This window comes from Rhinoderma darwinii, chromosome 2, assembly GCF_050947455.1.
Source record: "Rhinoderma darwinii isolate aRhiDar2 chromosome 2, aRhiDar2.hap1, whole genome shotgun sequence".
Taxonomy (NCBI): domain Eukaryota; kingdom Metazoa; phylum Chordata; class Amphibia; order Anura; family Rhinodermatidae; genus Rhinoderma; species Rhinoderma darwinii.
Window position 1 is genome coordinate 201973500 of NC_134688.1, and position 17360 is coordinate 201990859.

The 17360-nt window shown below is 40.4% G+C and overlaps 1 protein-coding gene across 7 annotated transcripts in view; it reads right to left on the reverse strand.

Moving 5' to 3' along the window:
- Window positions 1-17360, reverse strand: part of DMD (dystrophin) — a 2416993-nt gene that overhangs the window by 1369529 nt on the left and 1030104 nt on the right. For all 7 annotated transcript variants that reach the window (XM_075852742.1, XM_075852740.1, XM_075852736.1 and 4 more), the window contains 3 exons: window positions 8495-8608; window positions 8103-8258; window positions 6785-6955 (listed from right to left, as the gene is read on the reverse strand). In XM_075852742.1, coding sequence (XP_075708857.1) covers window positions 6785-6955; window positions 8103-8258; window positions 8495-8608 — 441 coding nt within the window. The remainder of the gene's footprint in view (window positions 1-6784; window positions 6956-8102; window positions 8259-8494; window positions 8609-17360) is intronic.

The window sequence follows — 17360 nt, forward strand, 5'->3', positions numbered from 1 at the left end:
CCTCCATCATCCCTGTATATACCAGCCAGGCTTGTATATACAGGTATTATGGGGTTATATACAGTGATGATGGGGGTTAAATATAACCCCCATTATTACTGTATATAACCCATATTCTACCTGTATTAACCCCCATCATCCCTGTTTAAAGCAGCCATTATCCCTGTATATTTTCATAACTGGTTCCATCGGGGAGGGGTGCTTACTAACCGTCTCCTCACACGCAGACTTCTTTTGCTCCTGCCGTACAGCATCAGAAGAGTGCTCTAGCAGACGTGTGACATGTCTGCTAGCTCAAGTAATAATACAGCGTGGCCATGTACAGTCATGGTGAGAGCGGTGGGAGGGAGAAGAGTGGCGAGTAGGAGCGGAACAGCAGGAGCGAAGCAGTGGGAGCGGAGGGCCCCACCATCTCAGTGGGCCCCATCATCTCAGTGTCACCACCCCCCTACTCCCGCACCACGCTCCTGGCATGGATATATCTATGTGTTTGAGTAGCAGTGTGAGTGTCTGGAAGGGGTACAAAAGTTTTGGAAAGTTTACCATTTTGATTAAATGACACCTTCCCAAAAACGTGAGGGGTAGATGATGCCATCTGTTGAGCTCTGTAGTAATTTATGGTAGAAAAGGTGGGAAATTTACGCAATACAATTTGTCAGGAGACTTTCCGATCTTAATTTCCAAATATGTGATATAATGTTGGGTAGTAGAGCTGGGGACAGTGCTGCACCTCCTCCAATACGGCCAACACTTTTCGCATATTTGCCACTGCCGCTCGGCCTCTTACAGAACCTGCCTGGGAGTCACCTACTAATTCAGGAAGATACTGCGCTAAACGATGTGCTAATATTTTTGAAACGATTTTCTGATCTTGATCGATGAGCGATATTGGACGATAAGATCCAGGGTCAAGAGGGTTTCTTCCTTTTTTGGTAACACATTAATGTATGCCAGCTTAGCTTCACAAGGGAAAACACCTGTTCAGAGAAGGTTGTTATAATAAGCCATCAGTGTGGGACTGATCTTTCTCATACGGACTTGTAGAACTCACCAGAGTACCCATCAGGCCTTGCCATTTGGAAGAGACTGAATCGCTTCCTGTACCTCAACATCAGTAACATCTGCATTTCAAATTTCACATTGTTCTTGATAGAGCCTGGATAATCCTATTTGCTCCAGATATTCTTTGCCTCCCTCAAAATAGATTAGGGTGTTTCGATATAGTGTCTGATAAAATGTGCGCAGAATCTCATTTATCTTTTTAGGGTCATAGGTTGTTGTTCCTTGTTGATCTCTAAGAGTAATTATGTCGGAGCATGTCTACCTTTCGTCAGTCGTGCTAACAATTTTCCAACCTTGTTACCAAATTTGAAAAGATCAATCTCAAATTGTGTTCTATAAAGTCTTTCTCGTCTGACTAGCCAGAGATCAAATTGAGCTTTAGCTTCCTTCCATTTACCCCTCATAGCTGTTGTCGGTGATTGTAAGAACGCCGTGTTTGTGGAACGCAAAAGTGAGCTAGCAACATTATACCCCTCAGCAGTCTTCCGCTTAAGAGCAGACATATACTGTAGAATTTTACCACGAATCACAGCTTTAGCCGTGTTCCAAAATAGGGCAGGATTAGAGCGTTGCAATGTATTGTCTCCCTCAAATTCCAACCACCATCCCCTAGTTGTGTAAAGTTTTCATCTACTGTCAAAAATGAGGGGAACTGCCCTATAATATCCGTGCCTCTAGGTACAGCATCTAGTAAGTTAATCAGCACTGGAGAATGGTCAAATATGACCATATCCTCAATTGACGACTCTAACAGTCAGAGAGTTGGAGTTTCGCTAACTAAAAGGTAATCAATACGAGATCACGTGATGATCATGGGAATAGTGTGTGTATTCTCTAGCATCAGGCCGTAACCATCTCCAAGCATCTATAAGGGCTGTGTGACTTGCAAAGTCTGATAAGAATGAATCTCTATATCTCTGTGACATGCCAGACATACTTCTATCCTCCCCTGCCATCATCACCGTATTTAAATCTCCCCCATTACCAAAAGTGGTGTATAATGTTGTTGAATCTTAGTTTCTAAATCACGAAAAAATCTCGCATTAGCTCCATTGGGACCATAAACATTTTATACTTTTACTGATGAGCTCCTCTGCATGTTCAATCAACACATGAACCCAGTGTCCCTGATCAGATTCCTGAGAAATCAACTTGAAAGCAACATTTTTATCCATCAGCATTAAGACCCCTGCCTTCCTCTCTCTCGAGCAGCTGATCCAAATATCTGTGCGATCCAGAACTTTTGCATATAGCGAAATTCCGATTCAGTAAGATGAGTCTCCTGTAAGAGAACCACATCAGGTCTAAACTTCTTTAGGTGTCGGAACAATTTTGTCTGCTTATGGAGATCGCAGACCTTTAACATTCCATGTTATAATCTTGATATAATTGGTTTAAGAACAAATAGGTCTATATAGCTAAAGAGCCGCGGTCGTATTCGCTCTTTCAGAAGGATTATGTAATAACATATAAATCCAAACTATAACATATTAACAGAAATACATTTACATTACGTCTCTGAGCTAAGCATATTGCGAACAGTCCCCAGTTGACGTCATAGACTTCACTTTTTTCTGTCATGTAATTTTCCCCTAGCTTCCCCATCCCTCCCAACAACTAAAGGCTATTACTTATCATAGAAACAGGTAACATCTATAAAGATCTTAAAATCAGAATATAGATTTAGTAGAAAAAACTCGATATAAAAAAGGGTATCATTACAGGTTACCAACAACAGGGGTGTACCCATCCATATTCCCTCACAAGTAAATTTTCCTTTTTCTTTGCACAGTAAAAGATCTCACATAAAATGGTGGTAATTGCAAATCGTTATCTTCAGTATGTATTTCCCCAATATTCATACCAGCGATAGTCAATCTGGAGAAAAGGATCTTGTACGTTCTCTAGGTTGTCGTTGGCACTTAAGAGTGTCCGATCTCCCTGGCAACATCTGGCTGTGAGATCTCCTGTGTGGAAGGTTCGGAGCATCCGACCAAGTGCCGACGTTATCACAATTTTTATCCAGTTGTGGACCTCAATGTCTCTAGGTTAACCCCTTCACAACTGCCAAACGGCTATATATGTTCCAACTGCTGATGCCCCATGCAGTTGTCACGTATATAGACATTGGCGGCCTGGAACAGGGTTTAATGAGTTCAGTGCTGCTTCATTGTAAGCAGCGCTGCACTCATGTCTGCCGGGGCTTTGAGAGCCCCGGAATACACCCCACACTGTAGACAGCACCACACACAACCCCCTGTAGATAGAGCAAAAACCCCAGTAGATAGCGCCACCTCCCTCTAGGAGCGGAATCCCCTCCTAGAGGGAGCCCCCGACCTCTCTCCATCCCCCCCTGTAGATAGTGCCACCTCCCGGCAGATAGCGCCACCCCCCTGCAGGTAGCAACCCCCACCACACTGCAGATAGCATCATCCCCGCCTGTAGATAGCGCCACCTAAGCTCCCTCTAGTAGTCTAATCCCTGGTCAAATCGCTCTGAACAGGGATTCCACTTCTAGAGGCAACTCTGGCCCGGGATTCTGCTACTGGAGAAGCCACTGGCGTCACTATCCATATATGGACAGTGACGTCAGGAGCTACTCCAGGAGTGGAATCTCTGGCCAGAGCGCTGCTGACGCTCTGGCAGGGGGTTCCGCTTTTAGATTTAGCCCCTGACGTCACTGTCCATATATGGACAGAGACATCAGGGGATTCCTCTAGGAGCGGAATCCCTGGACAGAGGGATTCCACTCCTACAGGGAGCTACATTAATGCTATCAACAGGAAGGGTGTGCCATTTAAGGGGGGTTGCTATCTACGGGGGGGAGTGGCGCTATCTGTGGGGGGAGTGGCGCTTTCTACAGGGGGAGTGGTGCTATCTACAGGGGGTGGTGCTATCTGCAGGGGTGGCACTATCTACATGGGGTGTGGTGCTAACTAAAGGGGGTGCTATATACAGGGGATGTGGCACTATCTACATGGGCACTGCAGCATTTTATGGGCACTACCTACAGAGGACACTGTGGCGCTTCCTACATGGGCACTGTGTGTGTGGCACTATCTACAGTGGGAACTGTGGTACTATGTGGGCATGATGTATAGTTGAAACTGGCATTATCTACAGTGGGCAATATGGCACTATCTACAGTGGTATTGCATCACTATCTACATGGGCACTGTGGTGTTTTCAGGTGGCTGGGACAAAAAAATCCTAACAAATACAATTCATCCATTTGTTTAGCATCCATGAAAAATGGAGGACAAATTGCGGTTAAAAACGGTCAGACGGCCAGGAAATGGATTCAAATTTTGAGACATACTGATGCAAAACAGTCATGAAAAACTAACAGTTGATCCATTGTTAACTGCCCTTTTTTTCACGTCATGTGAGTATAGCCTTATGACCATCTACTCTCTCCCCTCACAGCGATCCAGGTTGATGGAGAGAGAAGACTATTTGTTACATAGACGCAACAGCATATATATATATATATATATATATATATATATATATATATATATATATATATATATGTATATATACACACACACATACACACACACACACACATACATACACATACGTACATACATACATATAATATAGAAAAATATATATAAAAAATTACAAAAAAGTGTTCTTTTTTTTATTTTTTGTGATTTGTCTGCTCATGTACATGGAATTAATTAAATTAATCTAGAAAATGAAAGCCTCACAAGTCTTGTAAAAAACCCAAAGTAAAATTAGTTGTGATATTCAAAGATATTATCGTTTAAAGAAGTGAATATCAGAATTTTAAAATTTGACCTGGACACAGGGGCATCAATGACCCTTGGTTATGAAAGGGTTAAGCAGAATTCCAGGAGTGCATCCTCAGCTTCACTCGCAGATGTGAAGATAGCAGCACTGCCATCTGCCTGAAACATCCTGAGCGTGGCTGGATACTGCAAATTGAAATGTCTCTTGGCTTGGAAAAGGCCGCTGCAAATCTTACTAAATGCACATCGTCGGTTAGTAGTCCTCGAAAAGAAGTACCTTCATGCCTCTAATTTCCAACTGTTGTCTTTTTCTTCTGTAGGCTCTCATCAGGGCCACCTTATCGTTGTAATCAAGAAGTTTCATGATAACCTGTCTGGATCGCGGTGAGCGATTATCTGTTGGCCGTGGCATTCCCCTTGGGTCCAGGCCTAATCTATGCACCCATTCTAATCCGTCATGGTGTGGCAGCCCTAATGCTGCCGGAAGGTTGCGTTCACACAGACGTTGCAAATCAGATGGAGCAACAGACTCCCGTAATCCTACCATCCTCTGGTTGCTCCTACAGGAGCGATTCTCTAGGTCTTCAGTTTTGTCTCCCAGGCGGGTAGTAATAAGTAAGACATTTTTTAGTTGGGTCTGTAAGCGTTGGTTTTCCTCCTCTAGCAGTGTTGCATGCTGTTCCATTTCATCAGTCTTTGTGCTCTGTAGCGTTAAATCTGCATGCATGCGGTTAAGAAAGGTTTGGATCATATCCTCCAGCGTCTTTTGCAGGTCTGAAGCTATTTGGTGTGCTACCTCTTGTGCTAGCGCCACATAATCTATCCAAGTAGAATGTATCACATCTCTGTAGTTACCTTCCAGCTGTGAAGGTATTTGTGGCAGGTCTTCTCCATGTGTGTGTGCTGGGAACGGCGTGACAGGAAGTGGCACCATGTTGCCTTCCGGCCTGGTTGTCGGTCCGGATCCATGTGGAACGCTCCTATAATTTTCGGAGCGCTCCGGAGGAGATATCGCTCCATAAAAGAGACGCTGGTGTCCTAGGTAGGATCAGGCTACCAATTGTCTCAAGATGTTCGCCGTATATACGGCTTTTGCATGTTATATGTCAGGTTGGGAGCGGGAGCTCTCGTTTCCCCTGCTTACATGACCGGCGCTGGAACCGGAAGTGTAATGCTTTTTTTAAATCTTATACAACTCCATTAAGTAATCTAATGAGGTAATTGATCACAATTTGCATAAAATTCCATATGCATCCCCCCCATTTAATGAGTTTTAAATGTACACTGTATCTATGTGTAATGATCTAGTATATTTATACAAACAATAGTATTCTAATTTCAAGAATTATTGAAGCCACTGCACTTATTATGTTATCATGTCAATTTAACATACGGTAGGTTGCCAGCTTCAAGCACCTTTATAAAATATAGCATTTCGGGTGCTCAGAATTTATTCCTGTGGCTGTGAAGTTAAATGTGTGGCAATCCAATTAGTACTGCACTTAGGTAATTTTTTAATTTACTCTAGATTTATTTGTTTAGATCTCTAAAGAACAATCTAAATTCCCCAAAAGTTACGTCTTTGTACAAGTAACTATTATTACTAATACAATTAGCTATCTGTAGATAATTATACTCCTCATGAAAAGACAAACATTCAGTGAAGCGTACAATAGCTAATCGACTGCCTTCAGCTACAGTTCACAGTCATTGACCTCTGTAAGAGTCAAGGTCTAATACAAAAAAAAAAGAGTTCTGCACGTTAGATTCTGCAGCACAACGCAATGGCAATATATGATGTTATCAAGTCATTACTGGGTAGATTATTAGCTTTATGTTTCAATCTCTTGACAATATAAGTTATTAAAAAAAATCTTATTATTGCCCGTAAAACAAGGTCATATTGTGTATGCAATGCCAAAAGTAGTGCTGTAGTAGTAATACATGTTAACAAAATCAAATACCTTTAGTTCTTCTAATGCCTTTTGTAACTCCTCTGGTGTCCTGTACTCAAAATCTCTTTCCAAATACTCATCTTCAGCTTGAGATATCCATTCTTGCATCTCAGACAGATCTTTCCGAAGGTTTAAAGTTTTCTCCAAGCCACCTTTTAGTGCTGCTTTTTTTGTGTAGGCCTAAATTGAGACATAAACTTACAGCTAGACAGTGGCAAGGACAGTTGAAACGTTTAGACTACACATGAAGGTTTCAGTCCAAGTATGGAAGCAGAATACATGAAGGTTTTGTTGTAAGTTAGCACAAACAAAATGTGACATTGTATTCACATACAGAAGGAAAAATGCAGAGAATATAAATAAGAGCATCTCTAATATACACATACACGGGCTGCATGTTTTTTGTCAGAGAGGATATGCATTAACCCCTGACTTTTGAAATAATTTGAAATGGTACTTATCTGAAGGACAAACAATGCATATAACATCTACTTTTTCCAATACATTGTGTTGCCCCTTTATAAGACTATAATGGAGACAAAAACTAAAACTTACATTGAAGGTAAAAAATTGTTTTATATTTTTGTATGATAATTAACTGCCTTGCATATGAATATATTTCAGTCTTTAACATAAATATTCTCACATTTAAAGGTATTTTTATAGTCATTAAATGCTATTAATTTTTAATATTGTTATTTAATCCAGCCTCACAGATCATACTGTGTCTGTTAATGTGTCATTAATTGATAATTCTTGTGGATTTTAATAAAGGATTGACAGGTGGGAAACAAAAAGTGTAAGGGGGTAACCCCTGATAAAGATGTAGGGCAGGGATCGTGCCCATTTTCTTTGCAATGTTTGATGTTTCCCCCTTATGTAAAATAAGTTTATTAGTTATATTACACTGGTGGCAGTGGAGAGCAGTCCAACCGAATTTAGCTGATGGGAAATATGACTCCTGTCAAGTATTGCTCACTGCTCCTCCCTTCTAGGGGAAAGCTGGCGAATAAGGAAAGAGAAGTCGGCGCTCTTAGCGGTTGCTGCCCTGGTGTGATGTGTGTCAGTTGGAGGGGAGTGGGAGTTCATGTTGGGAGAGTAAGCAAAACCCTGGAATTTGTGAGGCATTGGAGAGTTATAAGAGGCGTTGAGGTGGGTATAAGAACGTTGCCCAGGAGCAGTACAGTGCTGAGATGATAGATAGATAGATAGATAGACAGACAGACAGATAGACATCACCAACCTCTGAATTACATGGTGCCTTATTGTACACTAGCTCAGATAAAGATTTCTTATTTGACCTAATACAATCTTTTAACAAACTTACCTGTTTACATATAAGGTCCCATTGCTCATTCAAATTATCTAAATCTATCCTTATCTTGGGCACATAGGTTGGTTCCGCTTTACTGATTAGCTTCTGTCCAACATCATTGACACTGCTCACGCTGGGCTGAATTGTTTGTATGTCATTTACCAAGGCCTTTAAAAAAAATTTGAAAAAAAATACTTTATTACAAAAAGTTTATTTTGTCACATTTATAAAAAAAATCAACATTTGAAACATGTGTTATATACCGTACTAAGATTTATAAAACAAGTTAAAAAAGTTTATGTTGAGATACAAAAACTTCTTGGTACAGAGTATTAGTCTATGACAATATTCATTTGGGACAATAGAAATAACCTGTGTGCTATCACTATGTGTCAAGTACTTACGTTACACTGCTCCAGCTGTTTTTCAAGTGCTTCCGAATCTCCAAGTGCTGGCCACTCTTCATTGAGGAAAACATTCACTTCTGCCATCCACTTATTTAAGGTTTTGAGATCATTCTGAAAATAAAAAGATATGTTATTGATGTAGTAACCCCGAGAGGACCATCCAATTTTGGACAAAAATAATTTTACGTTTTATTCTCTTTCCATTCCGGCAGTCAGAACACTTTTCGTTTTAGGCTGACATAACTTTGTGAGGCCTTGTTTTTTGCGGAACGGGTTGTAATTTATTTAGATGCCATTGTTATGGTACATTTAAAATAGTGTTTCATTAATTTTTCTTTTGGGAAAAATGCACAAAAAAAATCAATTCTACCACAGATTATATTTATTTTCTAACGCAGTACGCCGATCATCAATAATGATTTTGTACATTTATTGTACAGGCTCTTTCGGTTGTGGGGATACCAAGTATGTGTTCATTTTATTATGTCTTAGGAAATAAGTAAAATCTATTTTATTTATTGTAACAAATTTGTTTTGCGTGTTCTTTTCTTTTTTTTTCTTTATTTAACTTATTTTTTTTTAGCTAAATAAGTTTTTTTTTTCTATTTGTCTTTGATCTCATATATAGTACACATGCAGTTGGTCCTTTAATGGACCCTGGGCTGTCTGTTCATACATAATATGGGCTCAAATCACATAATTCCTCGTGGCAAGGTCTGCCTTTGGATGCTGTGATCAGTTTAATACAAATGTTAAAGTGTTCTCCAGGTTATAGTCTCCCACCTGAAGTAACATCGGACGAGGAGAGACGGTCCTGCCCGCTAGGTTAGAGCGGTGTGTATTACAGCTCACTTTTAGTCAGCATCATGAGTAAATTCAAAATGATGCAGCTACTGCCTGCCTGCCACTTATGACAAGCATATTTGTCACATATCTTCAAGGATGTGGTTGATGAAAATTCCTCATCAATGTGTACATAAATTATCCTTTTTATACATTATAGAGCAGAAACTGTGTCGTTTTGGTTCTGTTCACACAGATGTTTTTCTCTGTTCCATCATTTTTTAAGAAACACTTAAGGCTCTATTTACACTGGCATCATGGGTTACTTTTCTTGAGTTTTTATGACAAATATGATGGATATAATTAGTCAGTAAAGTATAATTTCTTATATCAGTCATAATAGTGCAGAGGACTACACAATTTTGGCAATCACTCCATGCTTCCCGCTGCTGACAAGCTTTATGAAGATGCTGATTTTATTTTCCAGCAGGACTTGGCACTTGCCCACACTGCCAAAAGTACCAATACCTGGTTTAATAATCACAGTATCACTGTGCTTGATTGGCCAGCAAACTCGCCTGACCTAAACCCCACAAAGAATCTATGGGGTATTGTAAAGAAGAAGATGAGAGACACCCGTCCCAACAATGCAGACGAGCTGAAGGCCGTTATCAAGCAACCTGGGCTTCCATAACACCTCAGCAGTGCCACAGGCTGATCGCCTCCATGCCACGCCGCATTGATGTAGTAACTCATGCAAAAGGAGACCAGACCAAGTATTGAGGGCATATACTGTACATACTTTTCAGTAGGCCAACATTTCGGTACTAAAAATCATTTTTCAACTTGGGCTTATATAATATTCTAATTTTCTGCGACAATAAACTTTTGATTTTCATTAACTGTTACCACAGTCATCAACATTAAAAGAAAAAAATGCTGGAAATAGATCACTCTGTCTGTAATGAATCTATATAATATATGAGTTTCACTTTTTGAATTGAATTACTGAAATAAATTAACTTTTTGTTGATATTCTAAATTATTGAGAAGGACTAGTATATATATATATATATATATATATATATATATATATGCTAGTATATACAGTGAAGGAAATAAGTATTTGATCCCTTGCTGATTTTGTAAGTTTGCCCACTGTCAAAGACATGAACAGTCTAAAATTTTTAGGCTAGGTTAATTTTACCAGTGAGAGATAGATTATATTAAAATAAAAACAGAAAATCACATTGTCAAAATTATATATATTTATTTGCATTGTGCACAGAGAAATAAGTATTTGATCCCTTTGGCAAACAAGACTTAATACTTGGTGGAAAAAACCCTTGTTGGCAAGCACAGCAGTCAGACGTTTTGTTGTAGTTGATGATGAGGCTTGCACACATGTTAGATGGAATTTTGGCCCACTCTTCTTTGCAGATCATCTGTAAATCATTAAGATTTTGAGGCTGTTGCTTGGCAACTCGGATCTTCAGCTCCCTCCATAAGTTTTTGATGGGATTAAGGTCTGGAGACTGGCTAGGCCACTCCATGACCTTAATGTGCTTCTTTTTGAGCCACTCCTTTGTTGCCTTGGCTGTATGTTTCGGGTCATTGTCGTGCTGGAAGACCCAGCCACGAGCCATTTTTAATGTCCTGGTGGAGGGAAGGAGGTTGTCACTCAGGATTTGATGGTACATGGCTCCATCCATTCTCCCATTGATGCGGTGAAGTAGTCCTGTGCCCTTAGCAGAGAAACACCCCCAAAACATAATGTTTCCACCTCCATGCTTGACAGTGGGGATGGTGTTCTTTGGGTCATAGGCAGCATTTCTCTTCCTCCAAACACGGCGAGTTGAGTTAATGCCAAAGAGCTCAATTTTAGTCTCATCTGACCACAGCACCTTCTCCCAATCACTCTCAGAATCATCCAGATGTTCATTTGCAAACGTCAGATGGGCCTGTACATGTGCCTTCTTGAGCAGGGGGACCTTGCGGGCAGTGCAGGATTTCAATCCATTACGGCGTAATGTGTTACCAATGGTTTTCTTGGTGACTGTGGTCCCAGCTGCCTTGAGATCATTAACAAGTTCCCCCTGTGTCGTTTTCGGCTGAGCTCTCACCTTCCTCAGGATCAAGGATACCCCACGAGGTGAGATTTTGCATGGAGCCCCAGATCGATGTCGATTGACAGTCATTTTGTATGTCTTCCATTTTCTTACTATTGCACCAACAGTTGTCTCCTTCTCACCCAGCGTCTTACTTATGGTTTTGTAGCCCATTCCAGCCTTGTGCAGGTCTATGATCTTGTCCCTGACATCCTTAGAAAGCTCTTTGGTCTTGCCCATGTTGTAGAGGTTAGAGTCAGATGGATTCATTGAGTCTGTGGGCAGGAGTCTTTTATACAGGTGACCATTTAAGACAGCTGTCTTTAATGCAGGCACCAAGTTGATTTGGAGCGTGTAACTGGTCTGGAGGAGGCTGAACTCTTAATGGTTGGTAGGGGATCAAATACTTATTTCTCTGTGCACAATGCAAATAAATATATATAATTTTGACAATGTGATTTTTTTATTTTTTTTTATATAATCTATCTCTCACTGGTAAAATTAACCTAGCCTAAAAATTCTAGACTGTTCATGTCTTTGACAGTGGGAAAACTTACAAAATCAGCAAGGGATCAAATACTTATTTCCTTCACTGTATATATATATATATATATATGTATATATATATATATATATATATATATATATGCAGCAATGTAAGAGTGCTTTCAAAAATAGAAGTTTTTTTTTTTTCAAACTCTTTATTTGGTAAACAAGACATAACAAATCATTTGACATTCCCACATATTGGGAGCTTATATAGCTACGTAGAGCTTTAATAACATTCTCAGAAGAAAACATAGTGATAGAGATTCATTTCTATACAGGTGTTGCAAGAATATCACATATTTTCTAAAACATTGTTATATCAATACTTTAAATGATATTTATGAGTACAATGTAACCATAAAACACTTAACCCCTTCCTAGTGTATGATGAAGTAAAAGTTAGTAAATGTGTGTCTCTAGGAAAAGTAGGGTTTTCCAGCCCCTAAATACCGAGACCAGCTAGGAAGCAACAACAATTAAACCAACATCTACCAAACATGGTGCAGCTATCCATAGTAAAGAATCTATTTCTGTCCTAAACTGGTGAGTCCTCAAACCTAACAGAAGGCTCTAAGCAATTTCTATGAGGTCCAACTGATCCACTGGGCTTCACATTGTGGTAATCTGTTTTCCAGAATACTAATTAATTTCTCAAATTGGTGTATCTCTTTAATTTTGTTCAGCGTCCTTGGGAATGGGATAGACAGTGATTTCCAGCTAATGGCTACCGTCCATTTGGCTGCTGATAAAATATGCGAGATTAATTTTCTATTTATTTTGGGTACCTCCGGAATTTCTGCATTCAGTATCGCTGTCCAAGGGGTTAATTTGATTTGTAACTGTAATTTAGAATTGATAAGGCGCTCTACTCGTTTCCAATGAGCCTGTACTACTGGACAGAACCACCAGATATGAGCCATAGTGCCCCTCTCCCCACAATTTCTGAAACAAGTATCAGAACTACCTGGAAACAATTTTGCCAATTTGTCTGGAGTAAGGTACCACCTCGTTAGAATTTTATACGATGTTTCTTTAATATTATTCGATTTAGATATTTTAGCTGTGTTATCATATATTTGTTGCCACGAGGTCGAGTCTGGTATATTTCCCAGCTCCCGTTCCCAAGCCATCATATACGAAGTAGGACCATTATATGTTTCGCTTCTGAATTGGGAGTACAAAACTGAAATTAGCCCTTTCCCCCTTGGGGAGTCTTGACAGTTAGCTTCATAGAGGGTTATATTAGTGTTGCTTGGTAAAAAGACAGATCTCGAGAGAAGATGGTGTATTTGTAGATATCTAAAATATTCCCTAAGCGGGATTTGAGAATCCTGTCGTAGGGCCTCAAAAGTAAGGGATTTACCGTCTTTGCACAATTTAAATATTGAAGTAAAACCTAATGCGGTCCACCACTGGAAGGCCTCCGGGTGTAATCCCGGTGGAAAATCAAGATTAAGCAATAATGGTTGTAATGCGGGAGGATTAGATATAAGTTTAAACTTTTCCCGACATATTAACCAAAGTGTGAGGGAGTGTTTGATAATGTTATTTTCAATGCCAGAAATATGGGATCTTAAAACCGGAGACCACATCAGTGCCTTTAGTGAGGATGGAGATGTGGTAAGGGATTCAAACAGAACCCATTTAACGGTGATGGGATCACAATTCCATGCTGCGATCTGTGAAATTTGAGCAGCGTAATAATATAATTTCAGGTCTGGAAGACTAAGTCCCCCACTAACCGTAGAGCGATGCAAGGTGGACTTACCAACTCTTGATCCTTTATTCGCCCAAATGAATTTATTTATTATCCGCTGTATATGTGAGATGGCATAAAGCGGAACTCTAACGGGAAGGGCCCTAAATAAATACAGCAGCTTGGGTAGAATGGTCATTCGAACTGCAATGAGTCTGCCCATCCAAGATATATGGTACCTAGACCATTCCTCTAATAATTTCCTAATAGATGCAAATTTTTTAGGATAGTTACTCAAGTATAAGGTAGTTGGATCTCTAACTAGAGCTATTCCTAAGTATGTCATGTGGGAGTGTTTCCACTGAAATCCAAAGTTAAGTTTTAACAGATCCACCTGCTCCATCGACATTTGAATCTGCATTGCTGTGGATTTAACCGGATTTACAATTAACCCTGAGTAAGCCCCAAAGCGGGTAAGAGTATCCATGAGATTTGGTAAAGAAACCAGTGGCGTTGTAATGAATAAAAGCATATCATCTGCGTAAATGCTAAATTTAAACTCATGGGATTGCACCCTGTATCCCTTAATGTCTGGATTTAGCCGAATATGCTGTGCAAGAGGCTCCATGGCGAGAGCAAACAAGAGAGGAGACAACGGGCATCCCTGTCGTGTCCCTTTTTGTATCTGAAAATAAGGAGAGTATTGACCTAAGAATTTTACTCTAGCCTGGGGAGAGTGATATACCGCCCTGATAGCGTCTAGGTACGGACCCCTAATACCAAATTGTGTAAGTGTGCTATATAAGTAATTCCAGTCCACAGAATCAAATGCTTTCTGGATATCTAGGCTCAAAATTAGTAATTGGCGTTTGTGCGTAGTAGCATGAAGAATAATATTGTGAGCCAATCGAATATTGTCCGTTGCTTGTCGTGATGGTATGAAACCCGTTTGATCAGGTGAAATTAGGGAGGTCATATACGGTGCAAGTCTATTTGAAAGTATTTTAGTAAATAACTTGTAGTCTACATTAAGTACTGATATTGGACGTAAATTTGCACAGTGGGTTTCATCTTTTCCTGATTTTGGAATGAGTGAAATATTAGCATGTGAAAATTCAGGAGGAGGTACTTCCCCTGCCATAAGTGTGTTGAAATATGTGGTTAGATGCGGTGTTAATGTCTGTGAAAATGTTTTGTAATAGAAAACGGAGTAACCATCTGGACCTGGGCACTTGGAAGATGTGAGGTTTTTTATGCTTTCAGTAACCTCTTCTGCTGTGATCGGGGAATTCAGTTGTGATTTTGCCTCAGCTGTCAGAGAGGGAAGTGGGTGTGTTGAAAGCCATTCAGGTAGTTCTGTGGAGTTCAAGGGTTGGGGCTTGCTATACAAAGTACTACAGAATGTACTCATGGTGTCTAATATGTCAAGGGGATTGGTTGTAAGTGTTCCCGTGTTGTTATGCATGTGGTAAATTTGTTTGCCTCTAATGTGGGAGTTTAGTTTTCTGGAGAACATTGAGGTAGCTCGATTGGAATATGCATATAATTTTGCCTTGCCCCATCGAAGTGCTTTCTCAGCCTTGCTCTCCTCCAATGCTCTAAGAGAGCAGCGAGTTTCCTCTATTTGAGCTTTAATCATTGTATTTGGTTTATTAATATACTGACGCTCTAGTCTTGTAAGGGTTGATAGCAATTTATTAAGAAGTTGCAATCTATCTCTCTTGAGTTTTGATCCTTTTGCCATTAGTACACCTCTCAATACTGCTTTATGTGCCAGCCATATTTGAGCGGAAGAGGTATTTGGCAGATTATTAATGGCAAAATACTCTTGTAGGGCGCTGGATATAGATGTAACTATTTTTGGATGAGAAAGTAGGGAATCATTCAGCCTCCATGATGGCGGACGTGTGACGTTGCCAATACAAACTTGGAGTGAATGGATATTGTGGTCAGACCAAGCACATTGGGTGTATACGGTATTATGTGGTCTAACAGATAGCTGTGAGGAAGTTAGGATGTAGTCAATCCGAGAATAACTGTCATGCACTGCGGAGTAAAATGAGAATTCCTTATCTAGGGGATGATCTTGTCTCCACAAATCTACGAGAGATAATTGTTTCATCCTATACATAAGTGATTTTGGTGCTGACTGTGCATTAGCTTGGGGATGGCTTCTATCCCATTGGGCATTCATCACTATGTTGAAATCCCCCCCTAGGATAATGTAGGAGTCGGAGAATTTCTCCAGCTGTCTAAAGAATTCCGTAAAGAAGGAGGTTGCTGAATGGTTAGGTGCATAAATTGTTGCAAAGGTAATGCGTTGTCCCGCTAGCTGTCCAGTAAGGATAACGTACCTACCATCTGGGTCTATTATGGAGTCAGTTACTGTAAATGGAAGTGTATTCCTGAAGAGAATGGCTACTCCTTTTTTCCTTGTGTCTGAGGTGGATAAGTATACTCTCTGGAACATCCTATCAAAGTATTTCGGGTAACTAGTGTGAGTAAAATGTGTTTCCTGTAACACTATAACATCGCCATGAAGCCTCTTGTAGTTATTAAAGGCCATTTGTCTCTTTGTCGGGCTATTAAAGCCCTTTACATTATGTGTAATAACAGTATATGCCATAGAAATTCAATCGAGTTACATTATATAAATAAGCAGACAGTACTTTTGTATGTAAAATATAGCTGCAGCCAACATAAATAATACCTTTTACAGTTAACTTCCAACTAACAAAACAAAAGCCCTCCACATGACCCCATTCGGGCCTCTTTATCTCTTTCTCAACTTGCTGAGCAAAACCCACGCCCGGTAAAACCGGCCCTGAGCAAGTTCAGCAAATCTAGCACGGGGGCGTTACCAGACTTTTGGCTGACCCACCACAATATCAAGCAAATCATGCAATGTTAGTCAAGTAAAAAAGTAGAATTAGCTTAAGTACCATATTTACCAGCAGGGCAGTCTATTGCCGTATATTCAACCAGGGTCCTCCCCCTCCCATCCGGGAGGACAAGGTTCCCTGGAGAAGGGGAAAAATAAAAAATACAAAAAATTTCCATAGCGACCATACAGATTATTACATCAAGTATACATTACAAATATATTTCGCCACCCTCCGCCTCAGGTCACAGTTGGTGCTCGTGATCTCAGTGAAACTGGTGCTGCAGGAGGAGTCATATGCAGTTGTCGGCGACGTGCTGTTGTCCAAATGGGTTCCAATGGGAGGCTTTGATGAGGTCGGTTAGCTGATTCTGGAGTAGGAGTCCCTTCTCTGAGGCCTAGTCGAGTGATCAGTCTCCAACCCATATCCAGTGCTGAGATAGTATGCGGAGTACCCTTGTATTGAAAGGTCAACCTGAATGGAAAACCCCATCTATATCTGATCCCAGCCTCTCTCAGGATGTCCGTAAGAGGTTTCAGTTGACTCCGTTTTTCCAAAGTAACTGGAGAGATATCCGCAAAAATCTGTAGCGGTTCTTGTTTGAAGGAGAGTGGAGTTTTTTCTCTTGCCGCTTTAAGGACCTCTTCCTTCACTGTAAAGTAATGAAGTCGCAGAACTATGTCCCTTGGTCTTTCTCCAACCGCCGGCCTGGGTCGCAGCGCCCGATGTATACGGTCCATCTGGAATTGAGTCGTCGGAACATTCGGTAGTAGGAATGTGAAGAGTTGTATCGCATAGTCCCTGAGATCCTCCACCATTTCTGAGACTCCTCTTAAGCGCAGGTT